This window comes from Odocoileus virginianus, chromosome 6 (assembly GCF_023699985.2).
Source record: "Odocoileus virginianus isolate 20LAN1187 ecotype Illinois chromosome 6, Ovbor_1.2, whole genome shotgun sequence".
In the NCBI taxonomy this organism is placed as follows: domain Eukaryota; kingdom Metazoa; phylum Chordata; class Mammalia; order Artiodactyla; family Cervidae; genus Odocoileus; species Odocoileus virginianus.
In genome coordinates, this window is record NC_069679.1 from 54,978,125 (window position 1) to 54,998,711 (window position 20,587).

The window sequence follows — 20,587 nt, forward strand, 5'->3', positions numbered from 1 at the left end:
TGACTCTCTAATAATAAGACAAAACAAAATTAAAACATTGACTCTAGAATTCTTGTTTTGGGAGCAAAATATTAATTAAATTATGCAGATACCTTTCCTGGCTGGCTAATAATGAACTTAAGAAAATTATTCACATACCCTGTTTTAATGGTAACACCTAAATTTCTGCAGCTCCACAACACCTTTCACTACCCCAGCAGATGGTTAGGTGTAGCCACGTGTCTCACAGGATCTAAATGGTGCAGAAACTAGGTTTGAGGGAGGAAGGAAGAAATGATTGAAAATCCAGGGACATATGCTGGAGTTAAAGAAGGAAGTGTTAAATCCGTGGATAATATCTCAGACACTTTATCTTCAAAAATACTGTATTAGCGAGAGTAGAGAGGCTGGATTTGAGGCATGCGTCTCATAAATATGGCAGAAGTACTCATAAAGAAAGCCACAGGTTGCTGCAGAAATGTTCAAGGGCTCAGTGTTCTCACTTAAAATATGGGGAATAGTCTGGATTTGGTCACCAAGTCCTCTTGCGCATTTTCAATTAATGCTAGAAGACACAGAGATTTTTAGGTTTTAGGGTATTTGTAACCAGTTCTCTACTTTGGAGACTAGCCGAGCCCACTTTCCCATACCTCCCTGTGCTGCCTGGCCTCAGCGCTGCACCCCCCACCCCACAATCCCACCCCACCCCCTGGTGTGCGCGGCGAGGCCCTCTGAAGCCCTGCCCGGCCCAGGCCTCGCGCACTCTGCAGGGCCAGGTGAAGGCTGCCCAGCCCTGCGACGACGCAGACGCGCTGACAGGTGGCCTCGCCCGCCTCCCTGCCACCCGCGGCGGCCCTTCTCTCCGCTCCAGGCCCGCAGCCGGAGCCGCAGCCGCAGCCAGCGCGCCAGGCATAGTTTCCCGGCTGGCCCCCAAAGTCGGGCGGCTTCCCCAGGGGAGAGCTAGGCCCCAGAGGGGCCGGGGCCGCCCACAAGAGTAAAGGACATCTGAGGTCCGACCCGGGCGAGGGGTGAGCAGCCCGGGAACTTCTCGCGCTCTCAGGACATGGGCCGCAGGAGCCTGGTGCCCAGGCACTTCCAGCCCTGCATACGACCCCTCGGCCTCCTCCGCCCTTGGCTTCTGCGACCCCCGGAACCCGTCCACAGCCCCAGCGTCCTTGATCCCAGGTCTCTGCCACCCATGGGCCCCCGTAGGGCCGAGGGGTCACTGGAGTCGGCGCACCACATTCCCAAGGACGAGCGGCCGGTGGCAACACCGCCCCCGCTCAAGCGCCCTCTGGGTCCCCTCCCGTCCGCACTCCGGCTGCTCAAGCGCCCTGGCCCCTCCAGAACAGGCCGGCAGCAGAAGGCAGGAATTCACTTGGACCCCTCCCCTTCCCCAAACTTCTTGCCTCTCCGCCCCGCCGTTCCTCCAACCCGACCCCTCTGCGCCATCTGGCTCCTCCCTCTCCGCTCCCCTCCCCTTTTCTGGTCCCCACTTAGGAATCCACCTCCCCCCACCCCACCCCCGCCGCCGGCCGGGTCCGGGGATCCTCCCCCGACTCCCCCCGCGTGCCGCCGCCGCCGCCACCCGGGTTCCTCTCCCCCCGCTCGGGCGCTCCCTGCCAAGCCCATGATGTAATGGTGTATGTTAATCAGTAGCATGTGGGGAGCTCCGGCTCGGAAGGCTCAGTCCTCCGCGAGCCTACACTGGAGGCAGCAGGAGCGGCGGCGGCGGCGGCCCGAACCCGCAGCGCCGCACTCTCTCCGCGCCGCCCGCCCCGACGGCATGGCCCGCAGCCCGCACTCCGTGCGCCCCCAACCTCGCTGAGAGCCGCAGCCGCCCCGGACCCGCGCGTGGGGCCTCGAGCCGCCGGGATGAGCCGCTCCGAGGTGAGCGCACTCTGTCCTACGCCCCAGGCCCGGGGGCCCCGCGGTCTCTGGGTCCCCTTCCAGGGGGCCTTTCCCCCGCCTCCGCTCGAGAAGTTCTGGGAACGGGGAAACTGGGGTGCTGAAAGCGAGTCGCCCCTCGAGGGCTGGCCGAGTCGCTGGGCTCTCTCTCTTCTTCGCCGAGGGCGGCCACCCGGACAGGGTTAGGGCTGGGGAGCCCTCGAAACCGAACTTTTCTTCTTCGCGGTCGTTCGGGGGCGTGTGCCGGCGGCGCTGAGCCGCAGTCCCCACGGAACCGCCCTACCCGCCGGGGGAGACAGTGCTGTGGGCGCCGACTGTCTCCGCGCTCGGCGTGCGCCCGTGGCCGTGCGGACTTCGGCCTGGGACGCGCGGGCCAGGAGCTGGGCCGGCCGGACCCGCCCGTAGGCGGCGGGAGCTGGGGCAGGATGCCTACAGCACACACACGAGTACACACACACACGCACGCACACGCACGCACACATCTGATCGCTCAGGGCGACGCGGACCCTCAGAGACCTCCCGGGTGGGCTGGAGCCGAGCGGCGCGCGGGAGCCGAGGCTCCGGCTGCGTCTCTGCCCGCTGGGCGCTGAGCTCTGGGTGGGGAGAGTTTATTTTTGTCTCGAGCTGCTGCCGCGGCTGCTCACAGCCTAAATCCAGAGGGGCGCCTGGCGGTGGAGATGCTGGCTGTTGCTGTAGATGGAGCTGCAGCCGTTCGGCTGCTTCTCCGAGAGGAGGAGGAGGAAGAGGTGGCGGAGGAGGAGGGAAAGGAGGAGGAAGGAACTCGGGCTGCCGCGCCTCCGCCTCTGCTTTGCATTAGCCCCCACCCCCACCCCCGCGCCCCTTCGCAGCCGCAGTGCAAGTTTTCTGCGCGAGGAAGATCTGTTGCTGGTGCGGGCGTTTGCAAGCACAGCCCCCGAGGCCACCTCGGGCGGGGTGTGTGGGGAGCACTAGCCGTTCGCAGCGGCAGCAACAGGAAGCCGTGCGGTCTTCCTCACGCACCTGGGAAGGAGGCTTCTTGCCTTTCCCAGAACGAGAATAGCTCCTCTCCAGCATCCGGGTGCGGAGGGGGCGGCCGGAATTTGGGGGGCTAAGACCCCGCGGCGCGACCCCCTCCGCCCCCTCAGATGCACTCGCTTCCCCGGCGCGCTCCCTCGCTGGCCGAGGTCTCACTGCAGCCTTTTCTCTCCTTCCAGTGGTGATCGCCACTCGGGAATGCGGGTGTGAAGGGTCCGAGCTGCTGCCCAGCGGGGAAGAGACCCCGGGACGCCGGAAATCACCATCCCGAAGCTGCGAGAAGAGGGGAGGGGGAAAGAGAGCCTTCTTCATTCAGTTTGTGTGCCTTGTGGGGAAATTTTTTTTTAATCGTTATTTTTTTAAAAAAGAAATATTTCCGTGCTACTGTCTGTCATCATCTCTGGGGAAATCAGCCAGAACCACCAGAACGTAACTGAAACCAGACGAGAGAGGCAGGAGCCGAGGCAGTACCTGCAGCGTCCGGGCACCAGAGCCACCTTGGAACGGGAACGCGTCTCCGGCGGCCGCGGGGCTGCGGCTCCGCCAAACTTTGGGGCGGGCGGGGCGGGCTGGGGCGCCCCGGGGGCTTTGTAGACTGAGGGCCGCCCCCTAACCATGATGTTTCGCGACCAGGTCGGGGTGCTGGCGGGCTGGTTTAAGGGCTGGAACGAGTGCGAGCAGACCGTTGCGCTGCTGTCGCTGCTCAAGCGCGTGAGCCAGACCCAGGCCCGCTTCCTCCAGCTCTGCCTGGAGCACTCGCTGGCCGACTGCGCCGAGCTGCACGTCCTCGAAGGCGAGGCCAACAGTCCGGGTAAGTGCGCGGCCGCCGCCGCCGTCCCGCGGTCCCGGTTCTCCTCCCCACCCCCAACCACCGCTGCCCAGCCTGGGGCCTGGCCCCGCCCCCGATCGCCGGTCCTTGGGGACCGAACCCCCGCGGCCCTCGGGTCCTTGGCTTCTCCACCGCAAGCCGCCCGCGCCCCAGGCCGTGCCGCCCACTTACCTCCGCTGGCAGCTTCGGGGTGTTTTTTTTGCCCACTGTCAACTCCTTCAGTCCATTCCGTGTGGTAGCTACGGTAGCATGAATGATTGATTTTTCTCTCATGCAGTTTCCTGGGAAATAATTAAGTCAGGTCACGTAGAGTCTGGATTTTCTGGGCTTTTTTTCTTTCCTCCTTTTGGGCAACGTGGCTCTTTGGATTTCAGCAACACATGAAGAAGCCTGAGACTGCCCTTCAGAAGCTGAGCTTTGATTAGGTTGTATGAGGAATATATGAAAACCCAATTTTACATTCATTTTTTTCTCCACCGATATTCCAATTTTAGAGCTCTGTTTTCAGAATAATTTGTAGGTGATGCTACAGACTATTAAAATGATATTTGCGTTTCATATACTACGTGGTTACACTTAACTATCACGACTTTATTTATATTGATACGCATCTTATAGAAAGGGTCTCATGGGGAGCGAGCATGAAATCAGGGTCTTTAAAACGCTTTTGTCAGGAAACTTTACTGAACAGAACAGAATTGTTTCCTATTACCCTGCTAGTGTATTTACAGACACCTCAACTAGTATACAAAGTGAATATACTGAGATATTCAGCAGTTTGCTATTTACTAGCATGGGTGATGACAGACTGGAATTATATCCAGGGCTGGGGGTAGGGGGTGAGGATGGGGGTTGGGGAAAGGTCTGTTGGTTGTAATTTGGGATGGGGAAATTCTTTAGTTCATGCTGCAGCAGGAGGGTGAACAGAGCCCCCAGTGTTTATGCAGAGAAAAGAATGCAGGGTCCTCTTCCAGCTGTTCCATGTTAGAACCGCCAGCCTGCAAGACTCAGCAGAGGTCTGGGCTGCCATTTGATGACAAGGTCCAGTTCAGGGCAGCAGGGCCTGGGAGACACCAAAGTGAGTGTGCTGGTGGGAGTGAGTGTGCTGCAAGAGGGAGGCTGGTCTGCTGCGCACCCCTCCTCCCTGGTGTGGTGCTCACAATGCTGGACACACTAGGATGGGATGTTTCCATATATAGAATCATAGGCTGGCAGTGACCACTGGAAATCTTCGCAGGCCTTTTCCTGACCAGACAGGACTGCACCCAAAGGATCCAGGGCTCCCTAGTATGGTGGGCCAATCCGAGGGAAAGCCCACAAGGCCCCGGGGGATTCAGCCTGAACCTAACAGCCCACCCTGGGTGTTACTCACAAGGGTGGCCTTGGCAGGGCCCCCTTCCCCTTCATTTCTATCTTTATAAATAGCTGGAGGACCAGCCTCCTTCATAAGGGTGTGGAAACATAACTAGGATAACTGATGACCTACTCTCTTTACTCCCATTCTCAATGTGACAAGGTAGCCTGGATCACCTGCTTGGTTTTGCTTTCTCAGGTTTGATGAACAAGGTTATATAAACTTTTAAGTACCGTAATTTATGTTGCATGCTTGACCTCAGTGCTTGTAGGGACTGTTTAAAACAATGATATTAACCTTTAGGTTACTCACGTTAGAGCAACCATTTTTCCCTTTGAGTAAAAGAGAAGACTTTTCCAGTATAGCAGCCATCAGTTTAGTAAGTGAAGTCAATAGATGTGTGCAATTAAAAAGAAGTTTCTTAGCCTAAGTATCTAATAATTTAATAAACTGAGAAAAAATTGAACTTCTGTCAGTTAAAAAAAAATCATTTGGTAATTTTTCCCCTAAATTTTTTTTTAACCATATTTACTTGTGTAAGCTCCCTCCTGTTCATGATGCTAAATGCTGTAAATATATGAAACTGTAACTATTATGTAACATAGGGACTATTTTCCAGCTTCTGGATTAATCTTTCAACCTGAATATTTTGCTTCCTTGGAAACTTTGCATTTGTTTTGTTGTCTGGCAAGTACAGAAATTCATTAGTGAGGTCATGTGATAGTTTGGTTTACATCTGCATTAGGAGGGGGATCATAAAGAGCAATAAGATTTGTCACAGAATGCCTGAGTCTGGAACACAGCTCTCTTAAGTATCTGGAACCTAGCCAAGAACCCGGAAAGGGGCAAATATGCCTACTCAGCAACTGAAATAGATGGCATAAAGTCTGGGAGAATACTTCAGACCCTCTTTCGGAACTTCCTCTTATTTTAAATAACTGTCCTAACTTTTTTTTTATCTGACAAATGATCCATGACAAACACACGGGTAGTACAATTTAGAATGGGATAGGGAGTTGCTGTAACCAGCATTGAAAACTGACCCCTTACAGTTTGACAAGTAGGAAATAGAAAAATTGTAACTTTAAATATAAGAATTGGGAGCAAAAGCCCTGAAGGTTTGGGAATATTAGGTTAGGGACACTCCATCTGGCCTTTCAGACATTACTTTGTGATTAGCTAAGTCCGTAATTGCTATTTACCATTAATGAGAGTGAAGGACCAAAAAAATGACCAAAAAAGATACATTTTAAAATATGTTCTTTGGAAAGGAAGGGAAATCTGCCATAAACATTGGAAATATTAACACTCAGGGTAATTAACCTCTGAAGCTCTTTTGGAGCTTTACATAAAGCTTATTACCCATTCAGAAAACTAGGCTGTTAGAATGACTCATTCATTGGCTGGCTGATTTTTCCTATACCAAAATCCTCATATATCACTTACCTTTTTTGTAATCATGAGTTAAACAAACACACGCATTTCTTCTGGTGTTGAGAGATTTAAAAACTTGGTAAATGAGAATGAAATTCATATCTGGGGCTTGATCTCAGTATAACAAAATTAGTGTACACTTTGTTTTCTCCAGGACTAACTTTAAATAGGGAAGGGAGATAATCCTTCACATTAAACATGGTTTATTTGAAATCTGTGGAATGTATTTTGATACTAACTTTCTGTTCTCTTAAATTTAGCATTTATTGAGATTCTAGAGGTTCACTGGTTCATCCTTTGCTTCAGGTTCATAGTCATCAGAGATCCAAAGACATCTTTTAGTTCGTCCTTATGGATGTGTGTTTCACTCTGGATTTAGTCAGTGGTTACTGGTCATGATCAGCTCTCTGAGATAAGAGGTTGTTTCTAGAACCCTCATAACCTCAGAGACATGTCCTTCAGCCACCAGCCCAGGTTACAGGTTAGCTTTGTGATTTCTGAACAGTCTCAGTATATAGATGACTGTTTCTGATGCTAAAATGTCACTTGATACCTAAAAATGGAACCTGTTGACTTTACTTGCAGTTCTTCAAAGAAAAATATATTCTGTGGCACTGGTGTATGACTTTTGTCGTTTGAACTTGAAATATATTTTCCAGTGGAAATAGTGTAATAAATAGAGATTCACAAGTGAATCCACAGACTTACTAACTAACTAAACAGTTCATATTTTGTGGAGAAATTGCATGTTTATACTAAATAAATGGCAAAAGGATTGTTACTGTATTTATAAATAAATACAAGAGAAAAGACTACCTGAAATGGTAATGTTGGAGATAAAACTAATTGTGGAGAATGAAAAGGACTTGTGGGTGTATTTATTCTCTTTAGAGGATAAAGATGTTAATTCTATGATTTTTTATGATTTTTTTGTTTCTGTAGTAGAGGTATGCTGCATCTGAGTTGATTTTTTAAGTCAAAAATGAGTAAAAGGAAAGCAGAAGAGTATGGGCTTTCCTGATGATATTTCCTGGATAAGATCTTGTTTGCTGTTCTTCCGCTTTTTCATTCAACAAACATTTACTGACTGCCTACTACTTTCCTGGCCTTGTGTCATGCAGTGGGAATACAAAGGTAACTTGCTATATTCCAATGCGTGGTCCATGGATACCCAGTGTTGAGTAAGTGACTAATACCGTATCTCAGGTGCAGAGGCATAACAATAAAAAGGGTGGTGGGGTGGGGATTCTGGAAACATTATGAACATACAGGTAATTGCCTGAGGGAATCAGGGAAAACCCCACTGCAGAGGATATAGCTTGAGCTGAATTTTGAAGGGTGAATAGGAGTTGGTTTAATATGTAAAGAGGATTGTAGAGAGCAGGCATGATGCTGTTTTCCAAGCAGAAGAGATAGCCTTTATGGCAATGTTGTCTTATGAAAGGGCCTGGTTGTGTGCAAGAAATAATGAGTTCTTAGTGGTTAGAAGGCTGTAGAATGCTGGGCTGTAAGAGACAGAAGTTAAAACAGAAGTGATGTTTGTGCAGGACTTTGCAAACTAAGGAATTTGACTTAATCCTGCAGAGATGATAGAGAACCCAAGAAGACTTTTAGGCACAGGTGTCCTGAGAATGAGGAAAGAGGAAGAGAGTTAAAAGATGAAAGAAGGGTTTGTGTGTGTGTGTGTGTGTGTGTGTGTGTGTGTGTGTGTGTACACTTCTGGGAGAGCTTTCTAATGTATGCATGATTTTCTGAAAGGCGAACATGGGAGAAGTGAGGCAGATTTCCATTCTGGCTACATGGTGGCGTCATCAGCCCAAGGCAGCTTTGTTGCCCTCAGCCTTGCTGTACTGGAGAGAAGGAAGGGTTGGGATAGTGAGGAAAAGAAGGTATTATCAGGTGGCCATTTATTTATATCTATAGGAGGGAATATGTCTAGAGGATTCCTAGAGTATGAATGTTGAAATCAATCAGACAAGGCTGGTCAATTAATTTCCAAGTCTTTGGTGCAGTTCAGTTGTTAAGTCATATCTGACTCTGTGGCCCCATGGACGGCAACGTGCCAGACTTCCTTGTCCTTCGCTATCTCCTGGAGTTTGCTCAAATTCATGTCCGTTGAGTTGGTGACACTAACTATCTCATCCTCTGCCACCTGCTTCTCTTTTTGCTTTCAATCTTTCCCAGCATCAGGGTCTTTTCCAGTGAGTCAGTCAAAGTAGTAGAGCCAGTGAGTGGCCAAAGTAGCAGAGCTTCAGTTTCAGCATCAGTCCTTCCAATGAATTTCAGGGTTGATTTCCTCTAGGGTTGATTGGTTTGATCTCCTTGCTGTCCAAGGGACTCTCAAGAGTCTTTTCCATACCACAGTTCGAAAGCATCAATTCTTCAGTGCTTGGCCTTATGATTTGACTCTTACATTCATACATGACTACTGGAAAAACCATAGCTTTGACTGTATGGATTGTCTGTAGAAGGGAGCTAACAAAACTTCGTTATTGTCTGGAAGCTACTTGTTAACAATTCAGTGAGGGCCTATTCTTTCCCCCAGGTTTAAATTTTCCTGTATTAATATGTAATTTGTGTAAATAATGTTTTCCTAAATAAGACATCTTTTATTTAAAGGATTATCTGCAAGAGATCAAAGATGGACTTGGAACCCTGAAATGATACATCTACTTCGTTCCACTTCCTATATTTTAGATGGCGCTAGTGGTAAAGAACCTACCTGCCAGTGTAAGAGACGCAAGAGACACGGGTTCAATCCCTGGGTCAGGAATACCCCTTAGAGTAGGAAATGGCAACCCACTCCAGTATTCTTGCCTGGAGAATCCCATGGACAGAGGAGCCTGGCAGGCTATAGTCCATGGGGTCTCAAAGAGTTGAACACTACTGAAGTGACTTAGCACACAGCACTTCGTTCCACCACCTATATTTTAACTGTATTGTTCTATTCTGTATCATTATTGTTGTTCAGTCACTAAGTCATGTCTGACTGTTTGGGACCCTGTGGACTGCAGCATGCCAGGCTTCCCTGTTCTTCACTGTCTTCCACAGTTTGCTCAAACTCATGTCCATTGATTCAGTGATGCCATCCAACCATCTCATTCTTGTCACTTGCTTCTCCTCTGGCCCTCAATCTTTCCCAGCCTCAGGTTGGGTCCTAAAAAACACAGCACTGAAATCAATTTTCTCAAATAACTTGTCAACACTTTTCCCCTTTAGTTGGTGAACATGAAAACGAGAAATCGTTTTATGGAATGAAATGTACAGGGACTTTATATCTGAAACATGTTTTACTTTGAGTGTTGTAATTTTCTTTCAGTTGGTCTGGGATGACAGGGAGCAGGTCACACACATTTGTGATCTTGTGAATAAGTTGGATTTGGTTGTTTAGCTTGGATGCTCAAAGGCTTCAGCAGATGAGTATGTGTTATAAACAGGTCCCATCAAAGCAACTAGAAGGCAGACAAACTTAACAGCAGTCAAATTGGTTTGTTTATGTTTAAATAAACAAATGAGAGTGAAATGAGTGTCAGAAGCGCTGAGAAGTAACTGAAAACTCCCCAGTATATCCTGCAGAAGCTTAATTCTAATATGAATTGACAACACTAGAGAAGAAAAAATACCTCTCTTCCTTGACCTGAGGAGAAATTTGGAGTTTTTCATCCATGAGGGAAGTGCCTTATGTAGTTCATTTGCTAGGAAAAGTGTGGTGCTCATAAAAATCCTTTTTTTCTTTTAAACATATAATTACTTTGAGTTTTTAGCCTGTTTCTTCCTTTCCATCTTTTCTAATCACTCCTTCCAAGGCTGAGTTCATCCGAGTCATATAGATTAAGACGCAGAATCAGACGTCTCCTCTGAGCTATTTTTTGCTTCTGTGGAAGACGCCTGAGGCAGGAATCTCCTAAGGAAAGCAGAACTTTCGGAAGAGAAGCCAAGCTTTCTCTCGAGGTTAACTAGTCAGGGTGTGGGCCTTGCCCTGAAGCCTGCCCCCCAAGAGCCAGCTCGGAGCACAGAGGAACCTGCTGCTTTTATGTAGGAGCATTTCACTCCTTGGGCTTCCCTGATGGCTAAGACGGTAAAGAATCTGCCTGCAATGCAGGAGACCTGAGTTCGATCCCAGGGTTGCAAAGATCCCCTGGAGAAGGGAATGGCAACCCATTCCATAGACAAAGGAGCTGGGTGGGCTACAGTCCATGGAGTCATAAAGAGTTGGACTCAACTGAGCGACTAACACTTCACTTTCATTTCACTCCTTAGGACTCCTAAGCTAGTTCTAGGGTTTTGCTCTCACTAAGGTACCATCATTTTAATACAGTTTTCCTTGCCTTGGTTTACCAGGGGGATAAAGGCAATCAAATGATTTAGTGACTTCTTTTATACTGTAGATAAAACTGTTAAATGGTATCTGGAGAAGAGTGTCTGGTAAGAAATTGTGGGACCAAGTTCCTCAGTACACATAATTCACCAAGTCTTGCAGCCGAGTGCTGGGAGCTGTGTCCAGAGGTGAAATAGATGTGATGGTTCCCCTCAGGGATCTTACACTCGAGTTGTGGAGGTAAAACAATGTGTAGTATATACAGATGATCCCTGACTTACAGTGGTTTGAATTAGACAGTTTTTTGACTTTATGACTCAAAAAGCAATGTGCATTCTATAGAACTCATTCTTGGAATTTAAAATTTTGATCTTCTTCCAGGCTAGTGATCTTTCTGTGTTCCTCTCTGGTGATGCCGGGCAGTGGCCGCCCCCAGTCAATCACATGATCACCAGAGAAAACAAACAATAGTCTTACAACCATTCTGGACCAGTTTTGGCTTTCACTTTCAGTATAGTATTCAAGAAATTACATGAGATATTTGCAACATTTTATTGTAAAATAGGCTTTGTGTTGGATGATTTTGCCTAATTGTAGGCTAATGTAAGTGTTTGAGCACATTTAAGTGGGCAAAGCTAAGCTAGGTGTGTTAAGTGTACTGAATGCCTTTTCAGCTCCTGATGGGTGTATCAGGAGGCAGTCCCATTGTAAGCTGAGGAAGATCTGTGTATATAATGACTAGACCATAAAGAGTTGCTAAATTCTATGTTTCCAATGACAGAACAAAACTGGACTCCAGTGAAGGGGAGGGAACAGGACGGTTGGGTCATCTAAGAAGTAACGGATGGAAGATGTAAACTTGAATTGGTTATTTGTAACAAGTAGCTTTAGAGCTTATGAGATTCTTGCCTTTTTAGTACCTTTAATGAGCGTTTCATTAAGAAAACCACACGTACAGGAGGTGTCCGCTGGGCCATGTAAGGGGCAGACTTCCTGGGCCTTTGAAGGATGAGTTGGAGTACATTAGAAAGAGGGGAGCATGGTGCCTACTGTCCATCAGGAATATCTTCTTTAATGGAAGAAGGAGCAATCCAAACACTTCTCAGATTTCTAATATATTTAAAGAAAATAGTACATCAGCTCACCACAAATTTTTATCCCCAAAATTGCCCATAAAATTATGAGACTTAGTTTTCTTGGCTTCTTTCAGTAACTTTAATACGTTACTTTGATTAGAACTAGCATTAAGAAGAAACATCTTAAATACTTACAGGAAAAGATTAAGTGTCTTAAACCAGTTTCCAAAATGTAATGTGCCTACAGACTGCCTGGGGATCTTGTTAAACTGAAAATTCTTATTGAGGAGGTCTGTAAGGGGCCCTGAGTGCCTGCATTTCTAGTAAACTCGCAGGTGATACTGCTGCCGCAGGTCTGTGGACCACACTTTGAATAGAAAGATCATTGTCTATTAGAGGTGAAAGGTAATTTAGAGGTAATTGGTACATTGGCTTTCAAGTTTTATGGATGAGTATCACGGATTTTTGTTTGCAAATGAAAATTTATGTGAAACCTTATGGGAAGGCGATGGTGTCCACCTCCCAAACCCCATCTCCACCCCAACACTAACTTTCCAAGGAGCAGTTTGAAATCCCTGATTTCCCCAAGCTCAGAGACAGTCAGCCTAAATTGAGTCTGAGATGGAGGGAGGCAGAGCTGGGCTCTGTTGCAGCATTTCCCGAGCTTTTTGGCCATGCCCCTGCTGGAATTTCCAGGCATTCTAATGGTCAGTGTCTCATGGAAAATGAGGCATCAGGAAAGATTCATTTCTTGCTGATGCTATGGACTGTCAAGTTGAGCTGGAAAGAGCAGGAGTGTTAATCCCAGAGACCGGATGGGAGAGATCTCTTCCTACTTCCCCAGCATACTCCTGCGAAGCGCAATCATCGGAATTTCTGAGACAGCTTATCCTGATCTGTCAGTAGAATTCAAGTGTTTGTGTGTGCAGCATAAATACATATAGAATATGGGCTTTCATTGTGTACATTTCTATCTGAGTTAGTATGTACACCAAATATGTGATTTAAATACGTGCCTAGAATGGCAGTGCAGAAACCACTTTTGGATCTCTGGAGTTGTAAAGGAATAAGAGGGGAATCATCAGAAGCATCCATAAGTAATGATGTCTCTGAGAAGGAGAAATGGAGGGAAAAAGCAAAGTCTGTACCTTGTAAGGATACGTGAGGTCAGCGGTGATTTTGTGGGAGATACCAGAAGAATATCTGGAACTTAATGCATGAATATTTGGATGAGGAAATGGGAGGCAGCCTGGTTTCCCTAAGAATAGGAAGACTGGGTCATGGAGAACTCATGTCATTTCCCTTTCGATGGGGGAATAGGAAAGGAAGAGAGATAACATTTTTATTTACGGAGACTTCTGTATTCTGAGCAGATTACAGGAATTCTGGTAGGTATCCCGTATCTAAGTATCAGCATAGCCTTTGACAAAGCCCCTTACTTCTTGATGAGTAAAATGGAGACCTGGGGGCTGGATGAGAGGCTAATTGTGTGCACATAGAGTGACCTCCATATCCTGTTGGCCTTACAGGAGGTCTTTGGTGCTGTGCCTTGGGGCTCACTTGTCCTTCATCCTTAATTCCCATTGACTGTGACTTAGCCTGGAGTCCCTAAGAAAGCAGAGTCCAAGACAGTGGCTGGCGTGCAGGTAGTTTGTTTTGGGCAGTGATCCTGGGGAAAGGCGGGGTGTGGGGGCTGGGTAGGAGAGAAACAGGGAAGGAGGGGAAGCTGGCACAAGCCTGTGTGATCAAGCCGGTCACTGTCGTGAGCTCTGGGGACCTGAGCAGCCAGGCAGTCTGTGCCTCAGGAGGGACAGACACGGTGGGTGTTTTATCAATGGGCTCCCCTCTCCTTGGTCAAGAGCTGCCCCAGGGCACTACGTCCTTGCACTTCCAGGTTTGCACACGTGTGAGTGCTGGCCTTTTCCACAGTGTCCCAGCTCTGGTGTCGGAGGATCCGCAAGGTGGAGAGCTGGAGAGAAGTGGTTTGATGGAGGTGGGGTGCTGTTAGGTTACAGCTGCTGGAAGCTGGTGGCCACAGCAAGGATGGAGGGTGTAAACTGAGCTGAGAAGGTGTAGTTATTAAATATGTGGGTGCACCCAGAGGGGTAGCTCAGGCCTTGATGACAGAATCATGATTCAAAACATTAGGATATAACAAGAGGGCTATAACACTTCTAAGTAAGATGGGCTCCTATTTCTTGAGCACCTGCTCTGTGCCACCTTGCTGAATTCTTTGCATACATTATCACATTTATTCATCCCTGCAACCCTTTGAGATGAGGTGGAAACTGTCATTTTTATGTTGGTCAGGGAAGAAACAGTTAGGCTTCAGAACTCCTCCGTGTGCTTCTCCTGTGCAGGGACGCAGTATGTATTTCTTTAGAAAGAACGCGTGGTCTCTTAGTGACCTCCAGAGTCCCTTCTAACCTTAAGATTCTATGACTTCTGCGAATCAGGAATAAAGATAAGAAAACTTATCCAAAACTGTCTAGAGCTGAGGAGAAACACACACAGAGAGAGAAAATATGAATAAATGAATGAAGTAGTGAGTGAGCGAGGGTGATTTTAAAAGACTTCTTCAAGTGATTTCTAGTATATTCCTCCTGGGCTACAGATTTGTGGTGCTTTGTTTAGAAAATGCAAAGTAGAGGGATTTTCTGTTCTTTTTTAAAGTAGGCATTGAGGTGAGGCTAAGTCACTATGAAGACTAGGGTCACCATAATTAAAAAGAGACGTAATGAACCTAATTCAGTCTCATTTCTTCTGGGTCACACAGTAACAGTGATAAGTTCTGAGCATGTCCGTCCTTTATTAGCAAAGTAAATCATAAATGCAGCCTATGTCTCCAAATCTTTTTTGTTCTCTCTGTGTAGTTCTAAAAGTGACTTAAAGGGGAGTTTCCTGGTAGCCTAGGGGTTAGGGTTCTAGGCTTTCACTGCTTTGGCCCCAATTCAATCTGTGGTCAGGGAACTGAGATCCTGCAAGCCACGTGACACTGTCTAAATAAATGAATAAATAAAAAGTGACAATAGGATATTCTTTGTGTGGTAATAGAGACCTTTTATCCTCCCCCCCCCCTTTTTGTATCTGTCAGGCACTGTGCAGATAGCTATATACACACACGACTATCTTTAATTGTTGAACAGATGAATGATATAAAGATGCAGAACTAATGGTTGTGAAAATTAAATGCAATTTATTGTAATAATTAGGTGATGTGCTTATTTTTACTGAGAGTTCAGCACATAGTAAGTGCTTAATAACTAGTTTCTTTTCTTTTTTTATTGGAGTATAACTGTTTACATGCTGTGTTCATTTCTGCGGTACAGCAAAGTGAATCAGTTGTGTGTGTACATCCCCCATCCACCCCTCTAGGTCATCACAAAGCCCCGACTGAGCTCTAGCTTAATACCTGGTTTCTGAATTATTATTATTTTGTGTATACGTATGTATATTAAGCAAGGTAGCATAATACTTTGTAGATAATACAAAGTAGCATAATACATTCTATGTAATGCAAAGTAATATAATACTGTTTATCTAATAAAAAGTAGATTTTGTCTCCATTTTACAGTTGAGGAAACTTAAAATGTGCTGAGATCACCAAGGTGTTTGTGATCTAAAAGCCCTTGTTTAATGCTTGCCACTGTATGAATGCTGTGGATCTTTTCCAGTTCTTGGATAAATAAAATGTTGATGTTTAAAAGAAAAGTACTTAAGGATATTTAATGGTAGTTCTAGTAACATTTTATAAATTCAGTACTGGAAGAATTCTTTTCAGCTTGTCCATTTTAATGTTCCTCTTATTTATCACATTTTAATCCTATGTAGCTTGATATGGCTCAGCTTCTTTTTTCCTCTGGCATTTAAAAAAAATTAAGTAAAAGGCATTGATTCAAACATTTCCCTTCCTATTAGGAAGATTCATGGGACGGGAGGCTTTTACTGCCTCTGTCTGAATAGGCAGGACTTGGGGAAGGAAACAGGCTCAGCAAGCTGCAGAGAGGAAAGGATGAGGAATGTGTTATCTAATAGCTTGTGACATCCTTGACTTTGACAAACTAGCAATTGATGAGCTGGGTCAGGATCTCCTTAGGATTTGGAATTGGGCAAAGCACCAACTTGAGGGCTGTAAATTAAAACAAGCTCTCCCGTTGTTTGTAAATGGTAGACATTTTCTGAAGATTAGTTTAAGAAAACATATGTTATAGTCTGTCTAAGAGTGAGTTCTACTTATTTCATTTTCTAGCAGCATAAAATTAAGGAGGTGGAAGAGACCTTATCTCCTCCAGCCCCTCTGTTGAAGACTTGATAAGACTAAGGTCAGCTAAGGGTACCTGCTTGTAGGGAAGGGCTGCTGTTCCACCCAGTTGCTTCCTGACCATCTATGACCTAGACCTTGGTCTCCCGCAACTTTCCCATGACTGAGTCGGCCACCATGGACACCACATTGAATGACTGTGCTGGGCACGGAGATGTTCTGTTTATTTGATTGTCAAAGACATTGGTTATTGGGATGGTCTCCTTCCTCAAAGTTGTTTCCAGACTCCACTCTTTTTTGTTTCTTTACTCACCATGAAGCACAGATTTGTTTTCATTGGAGAATGATTAGCACTCATATTTTGAAATGGCAGAGAATTATAGTGTAGGAAGGTTTGGCTTTATTTTGGCATGTTTTTATCACAGTTCCGGTAATGTCCTCTTGGTTTATGCAGGATCTGACTCAGCCACTGGCGTTACCCTAAATCCCAGCAGAGAACTGGGTGTCATTTCATGACTGCCCCACTACTTGTAGGAGGGATTTCATTCACTGGCTGTTGGAGCAGTTCCTTTGCACGAAGGTGTGGTGGAGCAGCCGAGACTTGTCCTGAGAATGTCTCCTGACCCCTCAGGGCTCACTGGCACCTTGCAGACACCTCCTTTAGAGCACTTGTCACAAGTCCTTGTCATTTTCACCCTCCAGACTACTCTGCATCTTAGTAACTTGAAGCCTTCAGCACAGAATATTGGCTTCCCTGTGGCTCAGATGGTAAAGAATCTGCCTGCAATGTGGGAGACCCAGGCTCGATCCCTGGGTCAGGAAGATCCCCTGGAGAAGGAAATGGCAACCCACTCCAGTATTCTGGCCTGGAGAATCCCGTGGATGGAGGAGCCTGGCGGACTACAGCCCATAGGGTTGCAAAGAGTTGGACACGACTGATCAACTTCACTTCACCAAATATTGTGCCCGGACTTAAGTGGTTTTGGTACATTTTTGTTAAAAAAATGGATAAGTAAATACAAAGAAATTTAACTCATAGCCCTTGTCCATATGGGGCTTACATCTTGGATGTGAGAAAAATCTAATTGCCTAAAAGTTGAATAGTAAAACAGAGCAAGGTGATAATCCTAGTGCTGTTACCCAGAGATACAGGATAAAGGCCAGATAAGGGAAATAAATGCAGTTACTTTGCAGTCCCTTAACAGAAGATATACGGTATCATCTTGGTATCATCACTTAGAAATGTATTACTGTGTAAAAATGGTTTAAGCTCTCTGAGTCTCAGTTTCCTCATCTGTGAAATGGAGTTACCTCTTAGTCACGTGGCTATTACCAGAGTGAAGTGGGATCATGTATGTGTAAAATACTTTGTAAACTGCATCTTGTTATAGAAATGCCAGGTGACGTTGTTCTGAAATGACCAATTGAAACAATAGGATAAAAAATTCAGAGTGTGTAATACAGGGAGCTCAACCTGGGACTCTGACAACTTAGAGGGGTGGAATGCGGTGGGGTTGGAGAGGAGGTTTAAGAGGGAGGGGACATGTGTATATTTACGGCTGATTCACATTGTTGTATGGCAGAAACCAACGCAACACTGAAAGCTATTATCCTCCAATCAAAAATAAATTTGAAAATACTATATGTAAAAGAAATTCAGGAAGGTAGGAGTTTAAAAGATCCAGGAAAAGATAACGGGTTCTTTTTCAGAATTTTTGCTTGTTAGCAAGAGCTGAAATAATCACATGGTTCTCTTAATGAATACCAGACACCTCTGAGCCTGGACCAAGGCCTGGATATGATGGTTCAACTGGGACTTGTAGCTGATGGCCCAGAGTCCCCACAGGTTAGCCTCGCTGTAGCTTGTCAAAGTTCAATTTGTGTCCACTTTCATCTTTTTAATTGATTAGATCATTGAGTGCATTCTCTTCCAGTATGAAGGACTTCAGATGTCAGTGTTGAAGAATTTCTTTTGGAGGAACTTATATAAAATGCCGTGTGGTGACCACTGTATTCTTGCCTGCAGATATTCTGGTGTGAATGTTCATGGAGCCACTGAAAACATGCCACAGGGGTTCTGCACATTAATTGGCAGATCTGAATTCTTTAAAAATGTGTGATAATTCAGTTTTTGTTTAAGTTTTATTATTAAAGAGGTAATTTTTTTTTGGAAAAGTTATTATCCAGCTTAAAACTATGCAGGAGGAAACCTGAGTATTTTTGCATTTCTCAGCTGAACAAGCAAATAATTATGCTGTGCTTTTTATTCTTTAATGTTATCTTCACCTTTACCTTTCATTGAACAAGTGTTAGTTGGAAATGAACAGTCTTTTACCATTGTCCTTGTTTGTTGGTTTTTTTTTTAAACAAAACTTCCCTATTCTCACATTTCACTGGCAGAATGAGCTGTGTTAGCAAATTTTCCAGATTATTGCGGTATTTGCAGAGTACAGTTAAAATATTGAAATTGTGAGCTGTGAGATCAAAGTTGGACCTTGTGTGTGATTCTGATATCAAGGTGCTGGTACATTACACAGAAATCACCATGGTGCAGTAGTTTTGGTAGGAATAATCTGGACAAGAATTGCTGCTGCTACTGGTTTTCTTTAAGATACTCCGGCATTTTCATTGAGAGAAAAAGGTTCCTAGAGTTAAAATAGGAAATGCTGGGGTGTTTTGTTGAACTCCATAGGAGGTAAAATGGCTAGTGGTGTTCAGGAGCTGCTCAGTTCTTGGACAGAGCAGATGTGTGTGTGTGTGTGTGTGTATGTGTGTAGACAAATCAGGGGGTGCCTTCCCGTCTTGTGCTCCCACACCCTCTCTGCGCATGACCAGCTCAGCATTTAGCACACTGGCTTGCAATTACTCTATTAGCTGAGGAACGGTTCCAGAATAAGGGAAGCTACAGAGATGACAATGAAACGCACGTGCGGTTTTGGACTGGATCCTGGATTGGGAAAAAATATTGCCATAAGGGATAGTATTGGGACAATTGATGAAATTTAAATGTGGGCTCTAGTTAACTGTGAATGAGTTGAGTGAGTGAAAAATTGCTCAGTTGTATCCGATTCTTTGAGACCTCATGGAGTGTAGCCCGCCAGGCTCTTCTGTCCATGGAATTCTCCAGGCGAGAATACTGAAGTGGGTAGCTATTCCTCTCTCCAGGGGTTCTTCCTGACCCAGAGATTAAACCTGGGTCTTCTGCATTGCAGACAGATTCTTTACTGTCTGAACCACCTGGGAAGCCCCTGTTTACTATAGGGGATAATATTATATTACTTTTAAATCTTCTTAATATTATCCTTATGCTTTGATCACATCAGAAAATATCCTTATTATTAAGAGATGCATACTGATGTCTTCAGGGGTGAAGAGACATGATGCCTGCAACTTGTTCTCAAGTGGTGGTTGTCATGTGTAAGGTGACACAGATTAAGAATTGGTGAATCCAGGTGAAATGTACCTTCCCTAGTGGCTCAGGTGGTAAAGAATCTGCCTGTAATGTGGGAGACCCGGGTTCGATCTCTGGGTCAGGAAGATCCCCTGGAGAAGGGAATGGCAACCCACTCCAGTATTCTCTAGATGGAGGAGCCTGGTGAGCTACAGTCCATGGGGTCGCAAAGAGTCGGACACAACTGTGCGACTTCACTTTCTGGTGAAATGTATGCAAGAACACCTTTTTTAAAATAAAAAGTTCAACACGTTTACCTTTTTAGTTCTTGATATCCTGCAACACTGAAACACTGGCTCCAGGAAGGCAGAGCCTTTTTTTTTTTTTTTTAAATCACCCTCGTGTAGGTTGCCAGATAAAATACAGGATGTCCAGGTAATTTTGAATTGCAGATGCACCATGAATAATGGGACGTACTTGTATCACTTATACAAAAACAAACCTGTTTTGGTGTATCTGCAATTCAGAGTTAAGTGGAATACCTATATTTTTATTTGCTGATGTTGGCAACCCTGTCCCAGGAGCAGCAGGGTAGGTGCATCCGGGCAACGACCTGCTGTTACAGGGAATGAATGGCGTGGCTTTTCAGAATCCTGATCTGAAGTCTTCTATTAGATAAAATCCATCATGTCTGAGCACAGAACTGGGACTTTGCTGGTTCTTGGACTTGATCTCCTCCTCATCCTGCTCCTTTGATGGGTCTTTTCTCTTTGAGCTGATGCACAGCTTTCTTTATTTCTCTGTAGTTGGTGGAGTCAGCTGGGTTACATTTTATAAGTTACCTACATGACACTCCTGACAACTTTAAGATCTTCTTCTAACATATTTGAGTAGAATGGATACTGGAATCTGTTTTGACAATTGTTGAAAACCTAGGCGGTTGGTACAGCACACTGGTATTATTCAGTGAACCTTTTAAAAAGATGTGCACCCTGTTCAGGCAAATAGTATTTTATAGAATTT

General features: G+C 45.6%; 1 protein-coding gene across 5 annotated transcripts in view; it reads left to right on the forward strand.

Moving 5' to 3' along the window:
- The first annotated feature begins 1,590 nt into the window (after positions 1-1,590).
- The window catches only part of SAMD4A (sterile alpha motif domain containing 4A), a 223,747-nt gene continuing 204,750 nt past the window's right edge, over positions 1,591-20,587 (forward strand). The window contains exons 1-2 of one of the 5 annotated variants that reach the window (XR_011488316.1): positions 1,591-1,869; positions 3,081-3,712. Coding sequence is in view for 2 of the 5 variants with exons in the window: in XM_070469378.1 (XP_070325479.1) it covers positions 3,517-3,712 (196 nt within the window). In the remaining 3 variants the exon portion in view is untranslated. Of the gene's footprint in view, positions 1,870-2,726; positions 3,713-20,587 lie in introns of those variants that run through there. The other 4 variants (XR_011488314.1, XM_070469378.1, XM_070469377.1 and 1 more) reach the window with 4 other exon arrangements.